Source organism: Salvia hispanica, chromosome 4 (genome assembly GCF_029641045.1).
Source record: "Salvia hispanica isolate PSC_SH4W2 chromosome 4, Shi_PSC_v1, whole genome shotgun sequence".
NCBI classification, from domain to species: Eukaryota; Viridiplantae; Streptophyta; class Magnoliopsida; order Lamiales; family Lamiaceae; genus Salvia; species Salvia hispanica.
The window spans coordinates 46,315,293-46,333,244 of record NC_142695.1 but is presented as its reverse complement, the minus strand read 5'-3'; the positions used below and the strand labels follow the sequence as shown (position 1 = coordinate 46,333,244).

Below are 17,952 nucleotides of genomic sequence, written 5' to 3'. Positions count from 1 at the left end.
TTAATCAAGTTTGTGAGATTGGAAATTCACTACTCTATCATTTTTTAATAAAATTTTCCCGGGCATATTTTACTACTCCATATACGAGGCAAGCAAGCAAAAAGATTGTGATATTCATAATTTGATATAAGTATTTAGTAAAAATGTTGTTCAAGGTTATTTGGTTTGACAAAAGCAACTGTTTTTATGATGTAATTGGTCGGTTCAAGTAAGGAAACATTATTGATCTTCTTTAAAAAGAAAAAAAATTACATCTCACACAAACATTAGAATTATAAGCACTAATGATGAAATACATTTGTCGTACCCGTTAACATGCACCGATGAAATGAAATAGAGTAGCCATATCAGCAAAGCTTGAACTATGAAGTCATTTTGTGTATCTATACAAAGAAAATCTGCCCAACACTCAACAGACTTTCATGAGGTACATTGAAAATTACACTATTTCCCCTGCAAATCTTTCGAAGGAAAGCATATATATAATCAATAGCAATTTTCTTGTATATCCTAGACTCCCTTCTTGCTCTAATAACAGTGTTTCCCATGATATGAACCACCCCTGCATCCCTACATTTACTCAGGAACTCCAGTTCATCCTCTTCTATATCTGCAATTGTTGAACTGATCGTGTTGCTTATCTGTGTTTGGGACCTAGCAGGGACAATGGACTCGACTGATGAGAATGTAAGGTCACAGTCTGATGTGGATGCACCCATCTGCTGTCCATACAAGCTGTAGTCATCAGAACCGGAGCAGCCTTCCATCATGGACTCGAGCCGAACAAACATGAACAGACTGTCGAATAGCTTCTTCTCGAAATCTTCATCTTTCTTGTGAAGGTCCTTGTAGCCATATCTTGCCACACAACGGAATATGTGGAAGTTTTTGGGGCCGATGCGTTTCACGAGAAACCTTTCTTCTTCTGGGACTGTGTACACTGGAAGGTACTTCACACACACAAATACTACCACTGAGTGTATAGCTGGGAGGTTCGTGATGAAGTGTGAGAAGATATGAGGCACGCCACTGGCTAGTTCGGTGTACACAAGTCCAATTCCAGGCACACGGACCAATCCTAAGCTAGGACCGAGCCCCAAAATCCAAGCCATAGATACCTTACTATGCATCTCAAACTCATATCTTTTAACAGTACCATAGTGCCAGACACACATGATAACTAGAAAGGCAGAAGCTATCACAAGTGGCACCCAACCACCTTGATTGACCTTGAGAAGCACAGCTGAGAAATATGTACACTCCACGACTAGAGAAAGGAACGCAAACAGTAGAACCAGCATCCAGTGGCAGTGCCAAACTAGTAACATTATAAGGATCATCAGGAGAGTCGTCACGAGCATAACAATCACAACTGCTGTACCTGTTGCAACATTATGTGTAAATGTGAATAATATACATAACATCAAATGGGTGCATGTTGAGAGTTGGACTAGAATTAATAAGTATGAGCGTTTTGGAAAACTCACCGTAAGCATTGCCAATTTGACTTTGATTTCTGAATCCGGCAGTAACAGCAATACACAGAAGCATTAGGATCCAATTCATGTCAGGAACATAAATCTGCCCGAGGAACTTTTTTGATGTATGTACAACATTGACCCTTGGGAAACATCCTAATGCAAGGGCCTGTTTTATTATTGAAAAAGTAGCCGATATGGAAGCTTGACTAGCAACAATAGCAGCTAAAGTTGCAATAATAAACATTGGCCAGTACACTCTTTCTGCACCGAGAATTTTAAACAGGTGAGTTAAGAATCAAAACAATGTCTGATTACAAATTTTATACTACTATCAAAGTTGAAAGTAAACACAATCATGCCAAGTATTTTGATAAATTGAGTAGTGCTTTCAACTCTCAAGTCAACAAAACCTATGCTGTTGTATTCTCAGATTGCTCCAATTTAGCACCAGGTGGTTTTGTCACATATCCAAATATGAAGACTATAAAAAACCAAAGGAAAGCAGCTCCTATCTATGAATTTCATCTGAAACAGAAATAGAGTCAACTTACCTGGAATTGACCGGTAAAAGGCATCTATCACATGGTCTTTGTTTTCCATTAGGTATGCTGCTTGCCCAGAATAAGCAAGTAGAAGGCAAGGAAACACAACTGTCGTAAAAGCAATCTGTATAGCAGAAAGTGGAAAATGGGCAAGATCAGCAAAAAGTGCTTCTGTCCCTGCAACAATTAGTAGTTTTAGAAGTTAATCTCAACATCTGACACTCAGATATAATACACAGTACATAAAGACTGGATGCATGAAAACATAAGATGGAAGGACTAAATGGATGTGTATGTATCTGCATGTGTGCCTGTGTCTGTGTGCATGCATGAGACAAAGAGGGAGGGAGATACAGTGACGAAAAAGAGAGAGAGACGAGATGAAAACCTGTGATACTTAGCATAATCCCCCCAAGGGATGTCCAACCTTCCCCTCTTCCACTTCTTAAGTAGCGATATATGTACACAGGAGAAAAGGCTCTCAAAACTGAGCTGTCATACTTATATATATTGAAGATGCCAATGCCTCCAATCATGACAAACCACAGCAGCACAATTGGAGCAAAAAGCCAGCCAACTTTATCTGTGCCATAGTGTTGCACGCTGAACAAGCAAACCAATATGACAACCGAAACAAGCACAACCACATCTGCACCAATAAACATCAGCTTAATTTTCTACCAAAGGCCATAAACCCAACTTCTGTCGATGACTATGCAAGCAGGAAAGTAAGCATGGAAAGTAAAATTAATTCTTAAAAATAAAAATAAAAATAAATAAAAGAGAAGATAAGGGTGTAACATAAACACGAGTAATATTTTAAAAACATGTACTATTTGAAAATAATATACTCCATCAATTCAAATTATATAGTCTGCTAGTACACCATTATTTTATTAGAATATGGCAAACATTTACTTGGTCATTAGGCTATACCTAATCATATTAATAAGGGTTTAGTAGCACTTTTTTTGTGCTTTTCTGAAGTTGTTCTTAATCTTTCTGCAAAACTTACTGTACCAGATAATTAAGATAGAGAATACTTATACTTATAGAGTTAATACCACTGCTCATCTTCGGATGATTCACCTTGATCCCACCAGAAGCTGAGAGAACTGCAACATTAAACTTCCTCAATGAGTAACTCAACGATTACTTAAAAATGTGGGGATAAAATTAACTATTCTGAGCCAATAAAGATGCAAATATTCGTATAAGAATTGATTGCTAGCATTCATTCAGTATCTTTTATTCAAAATGCCTTGATAAGCAAGTAGAAGTGTCATTATGTAGTATCCTGGAAAAAAATGGGCACCAATAGCTCTTACAATACCTTGTATAGGACCATGTTCTGGTGCATCAGTGAAATAGAATATTAGCATCTTTGAAGCCAATCACTGTAAAAAGAGATGCTCACAGACAGGTGAGAATCAAGAATGTCCAGTTTAAATTTTCACCATTCTCTTGAGACTTTGAGAGTTAATCCAATGCCTGATGTTTCCAAATTATTCTCAGTCTCTTGGCAGATTGAAATTGAATAAAAATGAGCTAGGAATGAACTTGCCGGATTAAATGCCTAGATGCTAAACATCCTAAAATATGAGTTAAACTAAATACTATATGACAACGCTTCATTCCTCCTCCTTTGAGTAAAGAATTCAGTCTCCATATTTCATTTCAGTGCATATAAGATCCAATCTGTGCATGATACTGCCATTCTAATAAAGAATTGAGTCAATAACATAGCTTCAGGTTTACTAATAAGCAATTAATTTGTTTGATACAACAGTATGTCTACTTGAAAATGTAACAGCGACAAAACAGTGAAGTGCAAGCTCAAAAGCATCGTCAGTTTGTTAACTTGCATGAAAGCATACAGATCAACCATGGTTGAAAAACACAGCCTTGAGAATAAATTGGAAATAAGAATTAGAAGTTCCAATGGAAAGTTGCTTGCTTACCAGAAATTGCAGGGGTGAGAATCCCATCTCCAATCACCATGCAGTTCCCAACAAGTACTAAAATAAGAAGGGCTTTCCTTCTAAATGCATGGGCTTCCAGCCATCTCTTGGTTTTTGCGGCAAGTGAATGTTCATGGAATGTGCTTCGACTGTATGTTGTAAGGTCCTCATCAGTCCGATGTTGGTTGGGAATTGTTTTGACTTTAGCATGTCGACAGAGTAAAGAATAAAGAGCAAGCGTTCCTCCTAGCAAAGGATAAAACACAGATTATATGCTTAGAATATGTATTCCCGCTTCCCCCAAGTAATTTCTTGAGATATTTGTGAAGCATTAAACACAGAGTTCCACACATTTGCTCTAGCATTGTTCAATCCCAGCCATTGTTCAATCCCAGCCATTGTTCAATCCCAGGAACTACTAACTAGAAACAAGATCATTTGTGTAATGTATCTAATAAGACATTAGAAAATTAGTAAGCAAACACGAAGCTTACCTTGACCATTGTCATTTGCTTTACACACAATGAACACATATTTAAGCAGAGGTATCAGCGTAAGGGAGTAAATAATCAATGAAAGTGCACCAACAATATCCTCCGGATCTTCAATTCCATGAGGAAAAGTGTTATAGAACACATATAAGGGCGATGTTCCCAAGTCTCCATAAACCACTCCGAGGCTCTGGAATGCAAGCCTTAACAGCAAAAGTGCCGAGAATTTCTGTATAAGCAAAAGTTGATCAATAAACAGCAAACAAACTATCCTCAACAACAATACAACACGCTAAGTGTTAATAAGCTACTGCCTAAGATCACATATCGTACAATAAAATTCTAACAAAGGCATTTAAAACAGTTGCACTTGATGCAAGCAGAACTCTACCCTCTTGATACTTAACAAATTCAATTGAGTTCAAGCAATGCACTTAACAGCCAGTCATCATGTTAAGCATAAGCTAAGCCTAGAAGTAAAACAACATAACAATCGTTACCGAGCCATAAAAAATCAACAATTTGTTATGCCAGGAAGTAAGCAGAACAAACATGTGGGGCTTCAGACAGTATAAACAACAAGAAAGAAGCAACAAAACAATGGCATTAATGCAAGATCCCTAAAAATTTAAATAAAATGGATATTTATAGTTTTGAAGAATTTCAATTTTAGTTCAAGCTATGAGCAAATAACAAATGTGGCATTTTACCTTCTCTCTATACATATTTTTAATCCTTCCAGCCTCCTCATCCATAGGCTGATCAAGCTTCTGGTCCAAAACCCACATACTTCCCCTAGTAGTTTCATTTTCTGCATCAAATTCATCTCCACATTCCATCGCCTTCACTCTTATTAAACAATTCCAACTTCGCTATGCAGTTTTGAAACCCCCCCAAAGGTCGTTAGCAAATAAGTGGTTAGATAACCAGCTGGAAAATTGAATTCCACAACCCACAATAAAATCGAGAAAACGAGCATTTCAGCCCTCCATAAGCTGAGAATTGAGCGACCAAAATTCAAAATCCTGAGTCGGAATTAAGGTATGCAGGAAGAGAGAAGGAAGTAGTGAGTAATTTAGCTCTTCTGAAAAGAAGTGAACAGTTTCATGGGGACCGCATGCTAAAATGAGTCAGAGCCTTCTCTCTCTAATACTCTGTCGCCTTCTTCCTCTATCACGAGAGAGAGAGAGAGAAGAGAGTCCACAGATTTCACAGTGGTTGGTATGCGTTCGGTTAATGGCTGATTTATTTACCGAATGACTTATGTATTCATCACAGTTTTCAGTTAAATCAGTCAATAGTCGCGTTGAATTAAGTGTAATATTTAATGATATAATATTATATTGAGTAGTTAAGTTAGTGACTTTATTAACATGTAATGACAAATCTCAGAAAGTCTGTGGCAAAAATCTCGTGCTTAATCTTTTATTCATCTTAAAAGTGACACAATAAACACACACACACATAGTATTTATTACAGTAATATCCCTTTTCACAATTAATATGATTGAATTGAGTCTAATAGGACCCAGCCTTAATTATTGAAATAATAATTCGATTACTATATAAAATCTGAAATTTTTTTATTGCTATTATTATTATTTTACCTCTAAATTTCATTTCTGAGTTATCTCTGGACAACTGGGCCCCTTAAATTGGTGTGGTGATATGCCATCACTTGTCGCTATTTTTGTTTCTCCTGGAGTTACATTTCTGAACAAAATTAAGTCGAGCATTAAAGTGGTTTGATTAAAATACTAGGCATGATATACAGTTTCAATTATACAAATCCCTACACACGCACCATCACAAATGTGCGTGTGTGTACCAAATAAATACATATAAAATATTAGACGATTCTAAAATCACATGAAACATCGGTATATAACTGAAAAGAGCCTAAATCATCTGTGATTCTGGGACATGCACATCATATAAATTTAGTTCGTCATTTTCAGAAAAAGAAAAAGATTCCTGGACCATTCTTTTTTGTAGTAGCAATATATTCATTTCCAATATACTCCTTGCATATACACAAGAAAGTAGATACAGTACTCATTTGAGTACTCGCCTGCTCATCCAAAAACTTATCAAAAATAGCAAAAGAAAAAGTGTTATCTGTCTTAGCATTCACTTAGATCACGCAGGGACAGAACCAGAAACTTGAATAAGCCGGTGCTAAAATTATAAAAAAAAATACTATATATAGTAATATCTGAAATTATGGAGCATTTTATTATCCAACTTCTTTATTTAATTTACATATTGATGAAAACACAAATACATAATCAATTCAAATGCAAAATATATTCGCTCAGATTATAAATTTAGTAACTTTTGGCCAGTTTTATAGTGTTTAAAATCAAAATATTAAATAACAAATTTCAATTATTTTTATATATTAAAATAAATAAATATGTATTCTAATAAAAAATTAAAATTCATGTTTTATATATTACTTTCAAATAAATTAATTACTACTGGATTTTAACTAAATTTTAATATGGATTACATAAATTATGATATTATGACGATATGCAAAATAATCTTTTCAAACTAAATCAGTAACAGACTATAAATGCAAGAAAATAAGCCTACATTATTATTTCTCAAATAAAAAGAATGTAAATTTTAGTATTATCTTTATAATAGTAATAATGTTTCCAATTCTCTCCATAAGAATTACTCCTATAATTATGCATTCCCAATACAACTTAGATGCAGAAAAATAAAACATAAATTAATAGTGAACCCCACACAACTGTAAATTAAACTATCATAATTAATTCTTTTCCCTTTTCCTTTCCTCATTCATATCCTTCTTTCTGTAGAAGAAAACGCAAAAAATATACTGCCATGGTTGAAGTACAGGGATCAGCACCGACCAAGCCCCCGCTGGAGCGGTGGCTTGGCCCTTGCTAGGTCCGTCTCTGGATGCACGTTAGACATAGCAGCGGACATTGATGATATGTTAATATGCAAAGTAAAACAAGAAAATAGTTGGAATTAAAGATAAACAATTATCGGCAGGGATCACCTGTTGTGCACAGCAAGTGTTGTGTATTGATACGCACAAAACGCATATTTTTCCTGTCATTTTTTCTCTTTTTCCTTTTCTTTAAAATTAATTGTGTGTTAATTTAGCACAACGCCTTATGAGCACAACACGGGATCCTTGCCTAACAATTACTCCCTCCATCCACAATTATAAGACCAAGTTTTGACCGAGTACATATTTTAAGAAATACTCTAGTATTGTAGAAAATGGATGAAAAATGTTACTGGAAAAAATGAGCACTACTTTTATATGGAGTTTTAGTTTTATAGTAAAATACCTTGAAAACATTAGTATTTTTTTACTATTTAAAACTTTTTCTAGAAGAAAATATCATCAAGCTCATGGAAGGCATTTTAATTTATTTACACTAATTTAAAAAGGTCTCTATGATACCGGAAATGCCCTTCGACTTTAGAGTATTTTCATCTAAAATCTTTTGGAACAATGAAAAAGTAACTCAGATAATGTTACGTCGAAGTTAATAGATTTTAAAGAATATTTTTAAATATTATGGACTAAAACTAATACCTTCGCAAAGCTCAAATATTCACTCTAAAAGTAAAATCAAAATTCTCATATTTCCACACCCATATTCCTAGCGCCACTCCTCTTCAACGGACCGAATACGAGACCTCCGGTCATCTGGAAATTCAATCATCCAGATCGGCGATTCCTCCACCCCTTCGATTCCGATCGCAATGCAACAGTGATGGTTGCGCCCTACCTCGCAAATGAATCTCCGCCCCAAACTCCGATCGCCTCCCGCCGTCTCTCCGCCGAGCAGCACTAAACCGACTCCGATGAAAATGCCCCGCAAATCTCTCCTACGCCCGACGCTCGTCCTCGCCTCTTTCCTATCCCTTCTCGCCTTCTACTCCTTCGTCCTCCACACTCCCCCCAACAACAGATCCGCTACCTCAATCGATGCAGCCCTCGGCAATCGCAACGCTCTTTCTCTCCATCGCGCTGACCAAGTGAAGATATATATGTACGATTTGCCGAGGAGGTTCACGTACGGAGTGATCGAGAGCTACGCAGCGGCGCGCGGCGGGGAGCCTGTCGCCGACGATGCGCTGCTCAAGTACCCTGGGAATCAGCACTCCGCCGAGTGGTACCTGTTTTCCGACATGAATCGTCCGAGTGAGGAGCGGATTGACTCGGCTGTGACTCGCGTGATGGACCCCGAGGAAGCTGACCTCTTCTACGTCCCCTTCTTCTCTTCATTGAGTCTCGTCGCCAATCCAGTCCGATCCGCCGCTGCGAACGCCACTTCTGATAAGACTGCCTATAGTGACGAGCAAACTCAGGTGCGGTTTCATGTCGAATTTGTCTTATTTTTGGATTAATTGGCACCAACTTAATTCGCGCTTCAACTCTACAAATTGTTTTGATTTCCATTAAATGATGTATTGAAGAAAGAGAAAAATGTTGAAGCATTTGATAGGAGTAGTACATGTTTAAGCAGCTAGTTAGGTGGTAGAGTGATGATATACTTGACTGATGCAGGAGTCTTTGATGGATTGGTTGGAGGAACAAAACTACTGGAAAAGAAATAATGGGTGGGATCATGTATTCATATGTCAGGATCCCAATGCTCTGTATAAGGTCATTGATAGAGTGAAAAATGGGGTGCTATTAGTTTCAGATTTTGGGAGGTTGGCTCGCAATCAAGCATCTCTGGTTAAGGACGTGATTCTGCCATATTCACATAGGATTAATACATTTAAAGGGGATGTTGGACTGGACAACCGCAAGTCTCTATTATTCTTTATGGGGAATCGATACCGAAAAGAGGTAATAAGACGCCTTCTTTAGTGTTATGGCACTTGTTCTCCAAATTTTATGTTCTGTCTATGATGTTCAATGTATTGTAAATTTACAATTAGGATGATGTTATGCACTTGTTCTCCAAATTTACTCCTTTTCGGTATAACTATCAACATGTTTCTATTACGACACATGCTTCTCGTATAACTGTTTATGATGCCTATTTGTTAATTAACTCATGTGGTAACTTTTGGGTGCATTTACCCTAATGTTGGTTTTTATTGTTGGTTATAGGGTGGTAAGATTCGAGATTTGCTTTTCCAACTGCTTGAGAATGAAGAGGGAGTTATAATCAAACATGGAGCACAGTCTAGGGAGAGTCGCCGTGCAGCAACACAAGGAATGCATACATCAAAGTTTTGTTTGCATCCAGCTGGTGATACTCCATCAGCTTGCCGACTATTTGATGCCATTGTGAGTTTATGTGTTCCTGTCATTGTCAGTGATTACATTGAGCTGCCTTTTGAAGATATCATAGACTATAGAAAGATCGCCATTTTCGTTGATTCCACCTCCGCGACTAAACCTGGACACTTAGTGAAGTTGCTGAGAAAACTCAGCCCGGAAAAGATTCTGAAGTTCCAAAAGGAATTGCTAAAGGTATATTTCAATAGATTAGCCCTACCTTGCTTGCTGAATAAGTCCTATTCCATTGTGAATTCTCACCATAGAAGTGATTGATATGAGTAGAGAAGTAAGTAAGATCATTCGCAGGGATATAACTAGAGTCACAAAGCACCCGTTGGAATATTATAAGATTGGTGCTTAAAACAATTAATTTTGTAGCTGTAGCCGTGAGCGAGTACATAGTAAGTTCAGTAAATTGCCTTCTGTTGGAATAGTTCATCCATTGTGATTATTTTCTGAGCTGGATTTTCGGCTTGATGTCATTTCTTTCTAAACAAGAGCTTTGCATATGGTTCCAAGTTTGCTATTAGGTGAAGCTATTATTTTTCACAGTTAGGAAATTTGTCATGGTAGTGGTTGTTGGATTGTTATTCTCATAAGCAACCTTTTGCAGTCTGTTTTCTTCCTTATCCTAGTAGTGCTTCCAGTATAGAGCTGAGTCTGCTCAGTCAGGGAATCTCACTAAGCTTTTTCATCATATTCAGGTGAAGAGGTACTTCGAGTATGAAGATCCAAATGGGACAGTCAAAGAGATCTGGCGGCAGGTCTCTCAAAAGCTGCCTCTCATAAAACTTATGAGTAACCGCGACCAACGGATTGTGCTGCATGACCTGGCAGAGCCAGACTGTTCGTGTATCTGCTCAAACCAAACAGGCGTAAGCGCAACGCTGTGATACACCATGGAGTTCATTTGCAGTCTAGAAATCGAACTTGGTGTCAAATGATGTGCAACATTTTGATACAAATGCCATGTTACGTGGGGTGGAGCAGGGAGGAAAGGAGTTGCTAATGCTACGGGTTCAGTTAGGTCTGTAGTCATTCGGCATTCATTTATTCTTGGTGAGCAACCTAGATTCGAGTATTTTAATAAGGAAGAGGTTGTTGTCCTTGATATTGTGATATAGCTAGAATTGAGGAATTGATAAGTTTGTAAATTACAACACAGAAAACCATAGCTACCCATGTACCAAAAGCCTCTTTCGATTTAATGAATTTTATCAGCAGCTGTTATTTGTGGTGCTGATATCCGACCTAAAATGTTGATGCAACAAGACTCTAAAAAAGAAAAGAGAGAAAAGGAGAGGATGCTCTAGTGAAGCTCCATTCTCTTTGCTTTATTTATCCAAGTCTTCTACTTAACCAGGTGGCCATTTCATCTGTCTCCCTCCAAGAACATGTAGGTGAAGATGGTAAACAGATTGACCTAGAGAGAGAGAGATGCATTAATAGAGTTGCAAACATCAATCAACCATTTGAGCAGCAGAGAGGGAAAGAGAGAGACTCACAGGCAGATGCGCCACTGTTAATGACGACACGAAAACCATCACTGATCCCTTCTTTCTCCGCCACTATCTTAGCAGCATGAAGAAGCTTCCCCAATATCTCTTCATGCCTTTTTTCAGCCTACCAAACACACAAAATGCAATTTAAGTTTCATGACATGTATAACCAACCATTGCAAAAACACACAACAGTACCTTCCCGAGCTGGGTTAAACCATCGCGTAGCTTTGGAATAACTAGAACATGAACCGGGGCCTGTGGGCTAATGTCTCGAAAGGCAAGAACCGATTCATCCTCGTACACAATTGAAGATGGGATCTCCTTAGAAATAATCTTGTCAAATCTAGAGAAACACAAATCAGAGAGCAAGCATCAAAGTTTTCTCTAGGCACCAAAGCAATTCAATGATAAAATAGCAAGACCTTCTCCTATTCTCCACCATTTACATTGAAATTGATGAAGCAGCATACTAGAAAAATGATAAGAGTGTGGACTGTATTCATCATTCACAATCTGAATTGTGGCCTTAACACTTGTTAAAGGAAAAAGATGATGCAGATGCAGGCAACTGATCAATCTCAATATAAAATATGAAACTTATCCAGGTAAAGAAGACGAGATGAGCAAAGATACGAACATTGTTGGGGCGCCGCTATCAGCATTGGCGGCAGCAGCAGCAGCAGCCAACTCTTCATCGCTTGTAGCTCTTACAGATGACAAAACCCTGAAAGGAACACAATGCCTAAGAAAGCTAATACAAAAATGTCACAATTCAAATCAGCCATATAACAAACAAACCCTAACTCCTCACTAGAGTTCAAAATTCAGAATTATGCTAGGTTTCAATCTTTCAGTTGCTAAAAATGAAGGAAGAATTGAACACTAATCAACAATTTAGTTAAAAATTGAGTAGAAAGGGGAAATTTTGAAATTGACGGAAGATAATCAAATCAAAGGTACAACATCTAGAAGAGCTGGATGTACAATCAAATACCTGCGGAACTGTAGAGGGCGACGAATCTGGGCAGTTTGATTAGCTGTTTTGATAAAGTTGAATGCTCGAAGAGAAATGGCGCCGCTGTTTTCAACAACAACGTCGCTACCAATCAAATTCAATACCAATACCAGAAAACGCACTGAGAAGTAATGGAGGAAAGAAGAAAGAAAGATAGAGAGCTCACCGCAACAAGCAGAGGGAATTCATGACTGTCGCTGTCTCCCGCCACCGCCGGTTCAGGGCTCTCACGCTGTAGCTGAATCCACTCTAACTAGAAATTTAACTCATGCCTTAAATTCTCTAATTTTGTTTATTTTTCCTAATTGCTGAACTTTATTTTTTCGGAAATGCTCCATATAACTTCACTATCTCATTTCGAGTTATTTCAAATTATATAAGTCATTTTCTTTTACAGTAAAAAAGAAATATTTAATTAATTTTTTCGTTGTTCTCTCTATCCAATTACTATTATTGATCATAGTAATCGAAAATATCTCCAATTATTCGTCAATAAATTGGATTTAAGGCATTGAATGAAAGAAACAGACATGGTGGTGGCGACCCCACCTTCCTAATCTCCAACAATTAATGCCCTAATCAATAGGATTCTTGAAATTGGAGGATGAGTCCCACAGTCATAAATAATCATTTTATAATTGACAAAATGAGTGAAGATGATCCAACTGACAACATATAATGGTTGCACCCTTCTCTGTCTCCCTCCCTCTCTTTCTCTTTCTACATAGTTTTAAACTTGAACAAATATTGGCACTTGAGCTTGGTGCAGCACTATCTCCTTATCTTTTCTTCTAGATTTAGGAATCAAAAATTGCTACAAGCAGAAAAAACAAAAAAGATTGGCACCAAGATTTCCTGCAAGGATAGTGCATGCTCACCTTCTTCTCCAATAGCCCATGAAAAGGGAAAATGAATTTAATTTGTGAAGAAAAAAATGCGCAGCTTTAAGGGAGAAAATGTGTATAAAAATGAAATCTTTAATTTAGATAGGGTCGTCTCTCTGTATCTCTGCCACCATTGTTCATCAATAGTACTTGACCAACGTGTGGCATCATTTGATCACTCATATCATGAGTGGCCATAAAAGCAAGACTGTACAAGATTGACTGTGACACCAGCAACCGGCGGCCAAGATCCTCATTTTTCTTCAATAAAAACAATAATGCTAAAATACTACTGCAAGATTTAGTACTATGTGTTCGTACAGCTTTATGTGCACCATTTTCCCAAATAAAGTTTTCCCATTTACCCTCTTCCCCCCTCCCCCCCTCTCTCTCTCTGGCACCTAGAAAATTGCAGTCGGTAGTCCTAGATGCACAAAGCTTCCCTTCAAGAACTCAGAGTTGTGATTCAGTTTCATTCTCAATTTTCAAGAATATGGTTGTGGTAGAAGAACAGGCCTATGTTAGGGCAAATTTCTTGTCGTATACAGCTCTTCATTGAGTGAGTTTTGCAGTTTTCAATTCTCTCTTCTTCTTTTTTTTCTTCTGTATTTTGGATTGATTATTGCTCAGTTCATGAGGTACTCTTTAGATAATTCAACTGAAAGAACAGATATTCTTAGTCTGTTATTATTAGTTTCATTGCAGCATGACTTAGTAATCTATGAAAGAATTTGAGTTTCTCAATTCATTGTTTCTCTCATAAAAATTCAATCTTGGCCGTTGGTTTGCTTCCCTCTAATGAAATGATGATTGGTCTACTCTACAAACAGATATTCATAGTTTCATTGCAGCAAGAGTTTGAGTTCTCTCATAAAAACTCAATCTTGGCCGTTGGTTTGCTTTCCTCTAAATGAAATGGTGATTGATCTTCTCTCACAAACTAGATTAGCTTAACGGGCTTTATTCAGTAGCTGCTGTTTGTGATATTACTCTTCAAATTCCTATCAAAGTTGTCATGACTGTTTCCTCTGAATTACTTATGTTGCCAAAATTTGGATACATATTGCTTGCTCACACCATATTGCCAAAATCTGGATACATATTCCTATCATCAGCATTCTGTTTGATGGATTATTGATGATCTTGTTTCAGTTTATAGTGATAGAATGGATTCAAGTGCACATAACTCTGGTTCCTCAGAACTGGGTTTGGATTTGGAGAGGGAGTATGACATCAATCTCAATCTCCCCGGTTCAAGTCCACCGCCATTGCAGAGCTTTGCTGCAGGAGGCTCCGAGAGCAATGCTGCTTACTTCTCATGGCCAGCTTGTAGGATAGGTGATGCAGCAGAGGATAGAGCACATTACTTTGGAAATCTTCAAAAGGGGGTTTTACCCGAGATTCATGGGGGGCGCCCAACGGGTTTGCAGGCCACTACCTTGCTCGAGCTGATGACTATTAGGGCGTTTCACAGCAAGCTTCTGAGGCGGTTTACTCTCGGTACAGCCATTGGGCTTCGTATCCGGAGGGGCTCTTTAACTAATATACCAGCTATACTTATCTTTGTTGGTAGAAAAGTTCACAGGCAATGGCTCAACCCTGCTGAATGCCTACCTACAGCTCTTGAGGTATTTTGCTAGTCAAAATCTCAACTTTCTTGGATAGCTTCTTCATTGTTGATTTTGTAGGGACCTGGAGGTGTTTGGTGTGAAGTTGATGTGGTCGAATTCTCCTACTACGGAGCTCCTGCAGCTACCCTGAAAGAGCAGTTCTACACTGAGCTAGTGGATGGATTTGGTGGGAGTGATCCATGCATTGGATCTGGTTCTCAGGTATTCCTACAACACATTTCAAACAAATCGCGTCTATGTTCTTGTGTCGTATGGTTCAATCCCCGTTGCGTTTGTAGGTTGCTAGCCAAGAAACCTTTGGAACATTAGGTGCAATTGTTAGAAGCAGAACAGGAAATAGGCAGGTTGGTTTCCTCACAAATAGGCATGTAGCTGTAGATCTTGATTTCCCGAGTCAAAAAATGTTCCATCCGTTGCCACCAAGCCTCGGACCGGGTGTCTATCTAGGTGCAGTCGAGAGAGCTACTTCCTTCATCAGTGATGATCGTTGGTATGGCACTTTTGCAGGAACAAATCCAGGTTATATAAGCAAAACCACTCCTTTGGTTTCCCTCCATTTGTAGTTTCTGATATAAACTGTAACGTATGGCATCATGTAGAGACATTTGTACATGCTGATGGCGCCTTCATCCCATTCGCAGAAGACTTCAATATGAGAAACGCCACCACTCTCGTGAAAGGCATAGGTGAGATAGGCAAAGTGAACAAAATCGACCTGCAGTGTCGCGTGGAGAGCCTCGTTGGGAGGCAAGTTGTGAAAGTTGGGAGGAGTTCTGGTCTGACAAGTGGTACTATAATGGCCTATTCTCTAGAATACAATGATGAAAAAGGGATGTGTTTCTTCACTGATATTCTTGTTGTTGGAGAAAATCAGCACACCTTTGATCTTGAAGGTGACAGTGGCAGCCTCATACTATTAACCGGCACAAATGGCGAAAAGCCCTGCCCCGTTGGAATCATTTGGGGTGGGACATCTAACCGGGGCCGTTTGAAGTTGAAAGTAGGCCAGCCTCCGGAGAATTGGACCAGCGGAGTTGATTTAGGGCGTCTCCTTGATCTCCTTGAACTTGATCTCATCACTTGTGCACAAGGCCTTCAAGATGCTCTGCAAGAGCAGAGGAGTGCATCGGGTGCACGAGACTCGACTTCTTGGCCGATAGAGTGGGCCGCGGCTAAGAATAAGTCGGAGGACAACTACGACATTCATGCGCTAAGCATTCCTCAGGCTTCTAGCGATGATGATTCACCGCCCTTGTTTAGGAACGATGAGTTTCACATTGAAAGCCGTCTTGAGGCAGCTCCGGTGGTGGAGCATCAGTTCATCGCGAGGTTTTTGGGCGAATCTCCAGCAAACCAAGGGGAGAGGGATAGTGAGAGTGCACAGGAAATTTCTGTTTGTTTGCAGTTAGGTGAAGCAGAATGTAAGAAAAGAAAGTTGTCTGATTCGCCTAAATCAAACTAGAAGCGTGTTTTCTCATTAGCACTTCCCTATTTTGTCAGCCATATAGCAATCGTGAATGTTGTAATTATAGGCCTTTTTTTGTGAGAAAAAAACATAACCTCCTCATTGTTTACTGCTTTCTTTATGTAATTGTGTACAATCATGTTCTTGTTAATACATCTCAAATAAAGTGGCTCCGAATATATTGAGTATAGATATGAACTCAATAAGATACAAATGCCAAATCTTGAAGCATTTACATACAATACAGTAAATTGAATACAGATATGAACTTAATAAGATAGCCTAATCTTGTATCATTAACATACAATGAGTAGTACATAATATACACAAGCTTTTGTTTATAAAAAGTGATGTATACATCTACGCTTTCATGTTTTCTAAATCATCTATATCTAGCACGACTACTACCCACTGTCCCAAAAACACTCAATGAGACGAAGACTTTCGTTAGAATGGTTGTCCCCATCGAAAGATAACTTAGAGACACCGTATGTTAGCGAAAGAGAAGAGACTGACACTTGAGAAAAGAGGTTCATGAAGAAATTAATAGATTATGGACCTCTTTTTCTCAATTTGTTGGTTCTTCTATTTCACTCAAATACAGAGTCTCTAAACTACATTTTGATTGGGACAACGACTCTGATGAGAGCTTCGTCTCATTGAGTATTTAGGAATGTATGATAGTAATTGTGCTAGGCATAGGTGATTTTAGGAGACATGGATAAATGTACGTGAAAAAGTAAATGTAAAAGTTTCGTTTATATAGCAGTTAAAAATTTTAAAATAAGGAAGATGAATTAAAGACCTTGTATACAAAGATTTATAGTACCTGTCAAATCACTACTATTGTAAAGAAACGAACTAATTTTTGGGAAAATTAATTAAGTCCATGATTTATGATTTCGTAATTTTCGGATGAAAATCTTATATATGAATAAATTGAACAACGAATTAAGGTTTTCACTTTTCATATAAACAAATATTTTATTCGTGTCAATTATTTATAGTATTATTATAAAGATGTACTGATTTATGGGGATAGTAATTAAGTCCTAATTTAGACTCACATGATTCATGATTTAATAATTTACGGATAAATTTCATGAACAGAAATAAACCGAAATAAATTTTATAATCAAGTTACAATATTTTAGTAATAAGATAATGCTATCTACTTTTGAAAAAATCGCATAAACTAAAAGGATTTGAATTGACTTTCCTTTTAAGAATGAAGAATTTTATTTAATATTCAAACACTAATAACATAAAAGATTATTTTTGTTTGAGTTTGCTTAAAAATTGACAAAATACTAGATTTTTGAATTCATTCATCTAAAATGATGAATTTGAATTACTTAATTTTATTACTAGTAAATAATTCTAACAATTTTATTACCAAATAATTCTAAAATTTATAAATTATAAAAATGACTACATATAAATTCTAAAATTCATGATATAAATTTCTAATAATTCTAAAATTATTAAGTTACTAAATTAGACATGACATAAGAATTGATTTTAAAAAATATAGGCTTATTCGATTCAATATTCAGGATCTACATTTATTTCTATTCTAACACAATATACGTAATAATTAAATTATAATGTTCGGAAAACGGAAAGATTGAAAATCAAATTTAAAATTTCATGAATGTATGTTCAATAATGGTATATATACGGGCAT

The 17,952-nt window shown here is 37.3% G+C and overlaps 4 protein-coding genes across 7 annotated transcripts; 2 read left to right on the top strand and 2 right to left on the bottom strand.

Moving 5' to 3' along the window:
- Positions 1 to 324: 324 nt before the first annotated feature.
- Positions 325 to 5,700, bottom strand: LOC125196991 (potassium transporter 11). Of its 3 annotated transcripts, XM_048095676.2 has the most exons (8): positions 5,186 to 5,700; positions 4,479 to 4,704; positions 3,985 to 4,230; positions 3,088 to 3,138; positions 2,412 to 2,672; positions 2,033 to 2,200; positions 1,488 to 1,742; positions 325 to 1,381 (listed from the first exon to the last, which is right to left on the bottom strand). In XM_048095676.2, the coding sequence occupies exons 1-8, from the start codon at positions 5,312 to 5,314 to the stop codon at positions 384 to 386; spliced, it is 2,334 nt and encodes a 777-aa protein (XP_047951633.1). In that variant the 5' UTR covers positions 5,315 to 5,700; the 3' UTR covers positions 325 to 383. The 3 variants fall into 3 exon arrangements, with proteins under 3 accessions (XP_047951633.1, XP_047951634.1, XP_047951635.1); XM_048095677.1 differs by lacking the exons at positions 4,479 to 4,704; positions 5,186 to 5,700 and adding an exon at positions 3,357 to 3,514 and having other exon boundaries at positions 3,985 to 4,120; XM_048095678.2 differs by lacking the exons at positions 4,479 to 4,704; positions 5,186 to 5,700 and adding an exon at positions 3,357 to 3,420 and having other exon boundaries at positions 3,985 to 4,112.
- Positions 5,701 to 8,080: 2,380 nt separating this feature from the next.
- LOC125195762 (putative arabinosyltransferase ARAD1) lies at positions 8,081 to 11,025 on the top strand. The gene is made up of 4 exons (XM_048093977.2): positions 8,081 to 8,840; positions 9,040 to 9,327; positions 9,595 to 9,960; positions 10,473 to 11,025. Exons 1-4 carry the CDS (start codon positions 8,265 to 8,267, stop codon positions 10,659 to 10,661), a joined length of 1,419 nt encoding a protein of 472 aa, XP_047949934.1. The 5' UTR covers positions 8,081 to 8,264; the 3' UTR covers positions 10,662 to 11,025.
- LOC125195764 (14 kDa zinc-binding protein-like) lies at positions 10,953 to 12,630 on the bottom strand. The gene is made up of 6 exons (XM_048093982.2): positions 12,452 to 12,630; positions 12,265 to 12,348; positions 11,908 to 11,994; positions 11,466 to 11,613; positions 11,274 to 11,391; positions 10,953 to 11,191 (listed from the first exon to the last, which is right to left on the bottom strand). Exons 1-6 carry the CDS (start codon positions 12,472 to 12,474, stop codon positions 11,124 to 11,126), a joined length of 528 nt encoding a protein of 175 aa, XP_047949939.1. The 5' UTR covers positions 12,475 to 12,630; the 3' UTR covers positions 10,953 to 11,123.
- Positions 12,631 to 12,998: 368 nt separating this feature from the next.
- Positions 12,999 to 16,374, top strand: LOC125195761 (protein NARROW LEAF 1-like). Of its 2 annotated transcripts, none has more exons than XM_048093974.2 (5): positions 12,999 to 13,728; positions 14,322 to 14,797; positions 14,858 to 15,001; positions 15,079 to 15,319; positions 15,400 to 16,374. In XM_048093974.2, the coding sequence occupies exons 2-5, from the start codon at positions 14,336 to 14,338 to the stop codon at positions 16,260 to 16,262; spliced, it is 1,710 nt and encodes a 569-aa protein (XP_047949931.1). In that variant the 5' UTR covers positions 12,999 to 13,728; positions 14,322 to 14,335; the 3' UTR covers positions 16,263 to 16,374. The 2 variants fall into 2 exon arrangements, with proteins under 2 accessions (XP_047949931.1, XP_088926046.1); XM_089069920.1 differs by lacking the exon at positions 12,999 to 13,728 and adding an exon at positions 13,745 to 14,087.
- Positions 16,375 to 17,952: the final 1,578 nt, after the last annotated feature.

Bases quoted from the DNA above. Each gene is read 5' to 3' on its own strand.
- LOC125195764 (XM_048093982.2), bottom strand. From the start codon at position 12,474: ATGAATTCCCTCTGCTTGTTGCG. The intron at 11,392-11,465 runs GTACTGTTGTGT...TGTGTTTGGTAG, and splicing joins GTTTAACCCAGCTCGGGAAG to GCTGAAAAAAGGCATGAAGA. The intron at 11,192-11,273 runs GTGAGTCTCTCT...CTCTCTCTCTAG, and splicing joins TAACAGTGGCGCATCTGCCT to GTCAATCTGTTTACCATCTT.
- LOC125195761 (XM_048093974.2), top strand. From the start codon at position 14,336: ATGGATTCAAGTGCACATAACTCTGGTTCCTCAGAACTGGGTTTGGAT. The intron at 14,798-14,857 runs GTATTTTGCTAG...TTGATTTTGTAG, and splicing joins GCCTACCTACAGCTCTTGAG to GGACCTGGAGGTGTTTGGTG. The intron at 15,320-15,399 runs GTTATATAAGCA...GGCATCATGTAG, and splicing joins TTTTGCAGGAACAAATCCAG to AGACATTTGTACATGCTGAT.
- LOC125196991 (XM_048095676.2), bottom strand. From the start codon at position 5,314: ATGGAATGTGGAGATGAATTTGATGCAGAAAATGAAACTACTAGGGGA. The intron at 2,201-2,411 runs GTTTTCATCTCG...TAATTGTTGCAG, and splicing joins GATTATGCTAAGTATCACAG to GGACAGAAGCACTTTTTGCT. The intron at 1,743-2,032 runs GTAAGTTGACTC...TTCTCGGTGCAG, and splicing joins CTTTTACCGGTCAATTCCAG to AAAGAGTGTACTGGCCAATG.
- LOC125195762 (XM_048093977.2), top strand. From the start codon at position 8,265: ATGAATCTCCGCCCCAAACTCCGATCGCCTCCCGCCGTCTCTCCGCCG. The intron at 9,328-9,594 runs GTAATAAGACGC...TGTTGGTTATAG, and splicing joins GGAATCGATACCGAAAAGAG to GGTGGTAAGATTCGAGATTT. The intron at 9,961-10,472 runs GTATATTTCAAT...CATCATATTCAG, and splicing joins TCCAAAAGGAATTGCTAAAG to GTGAAGAGGTACTTCGAGTA.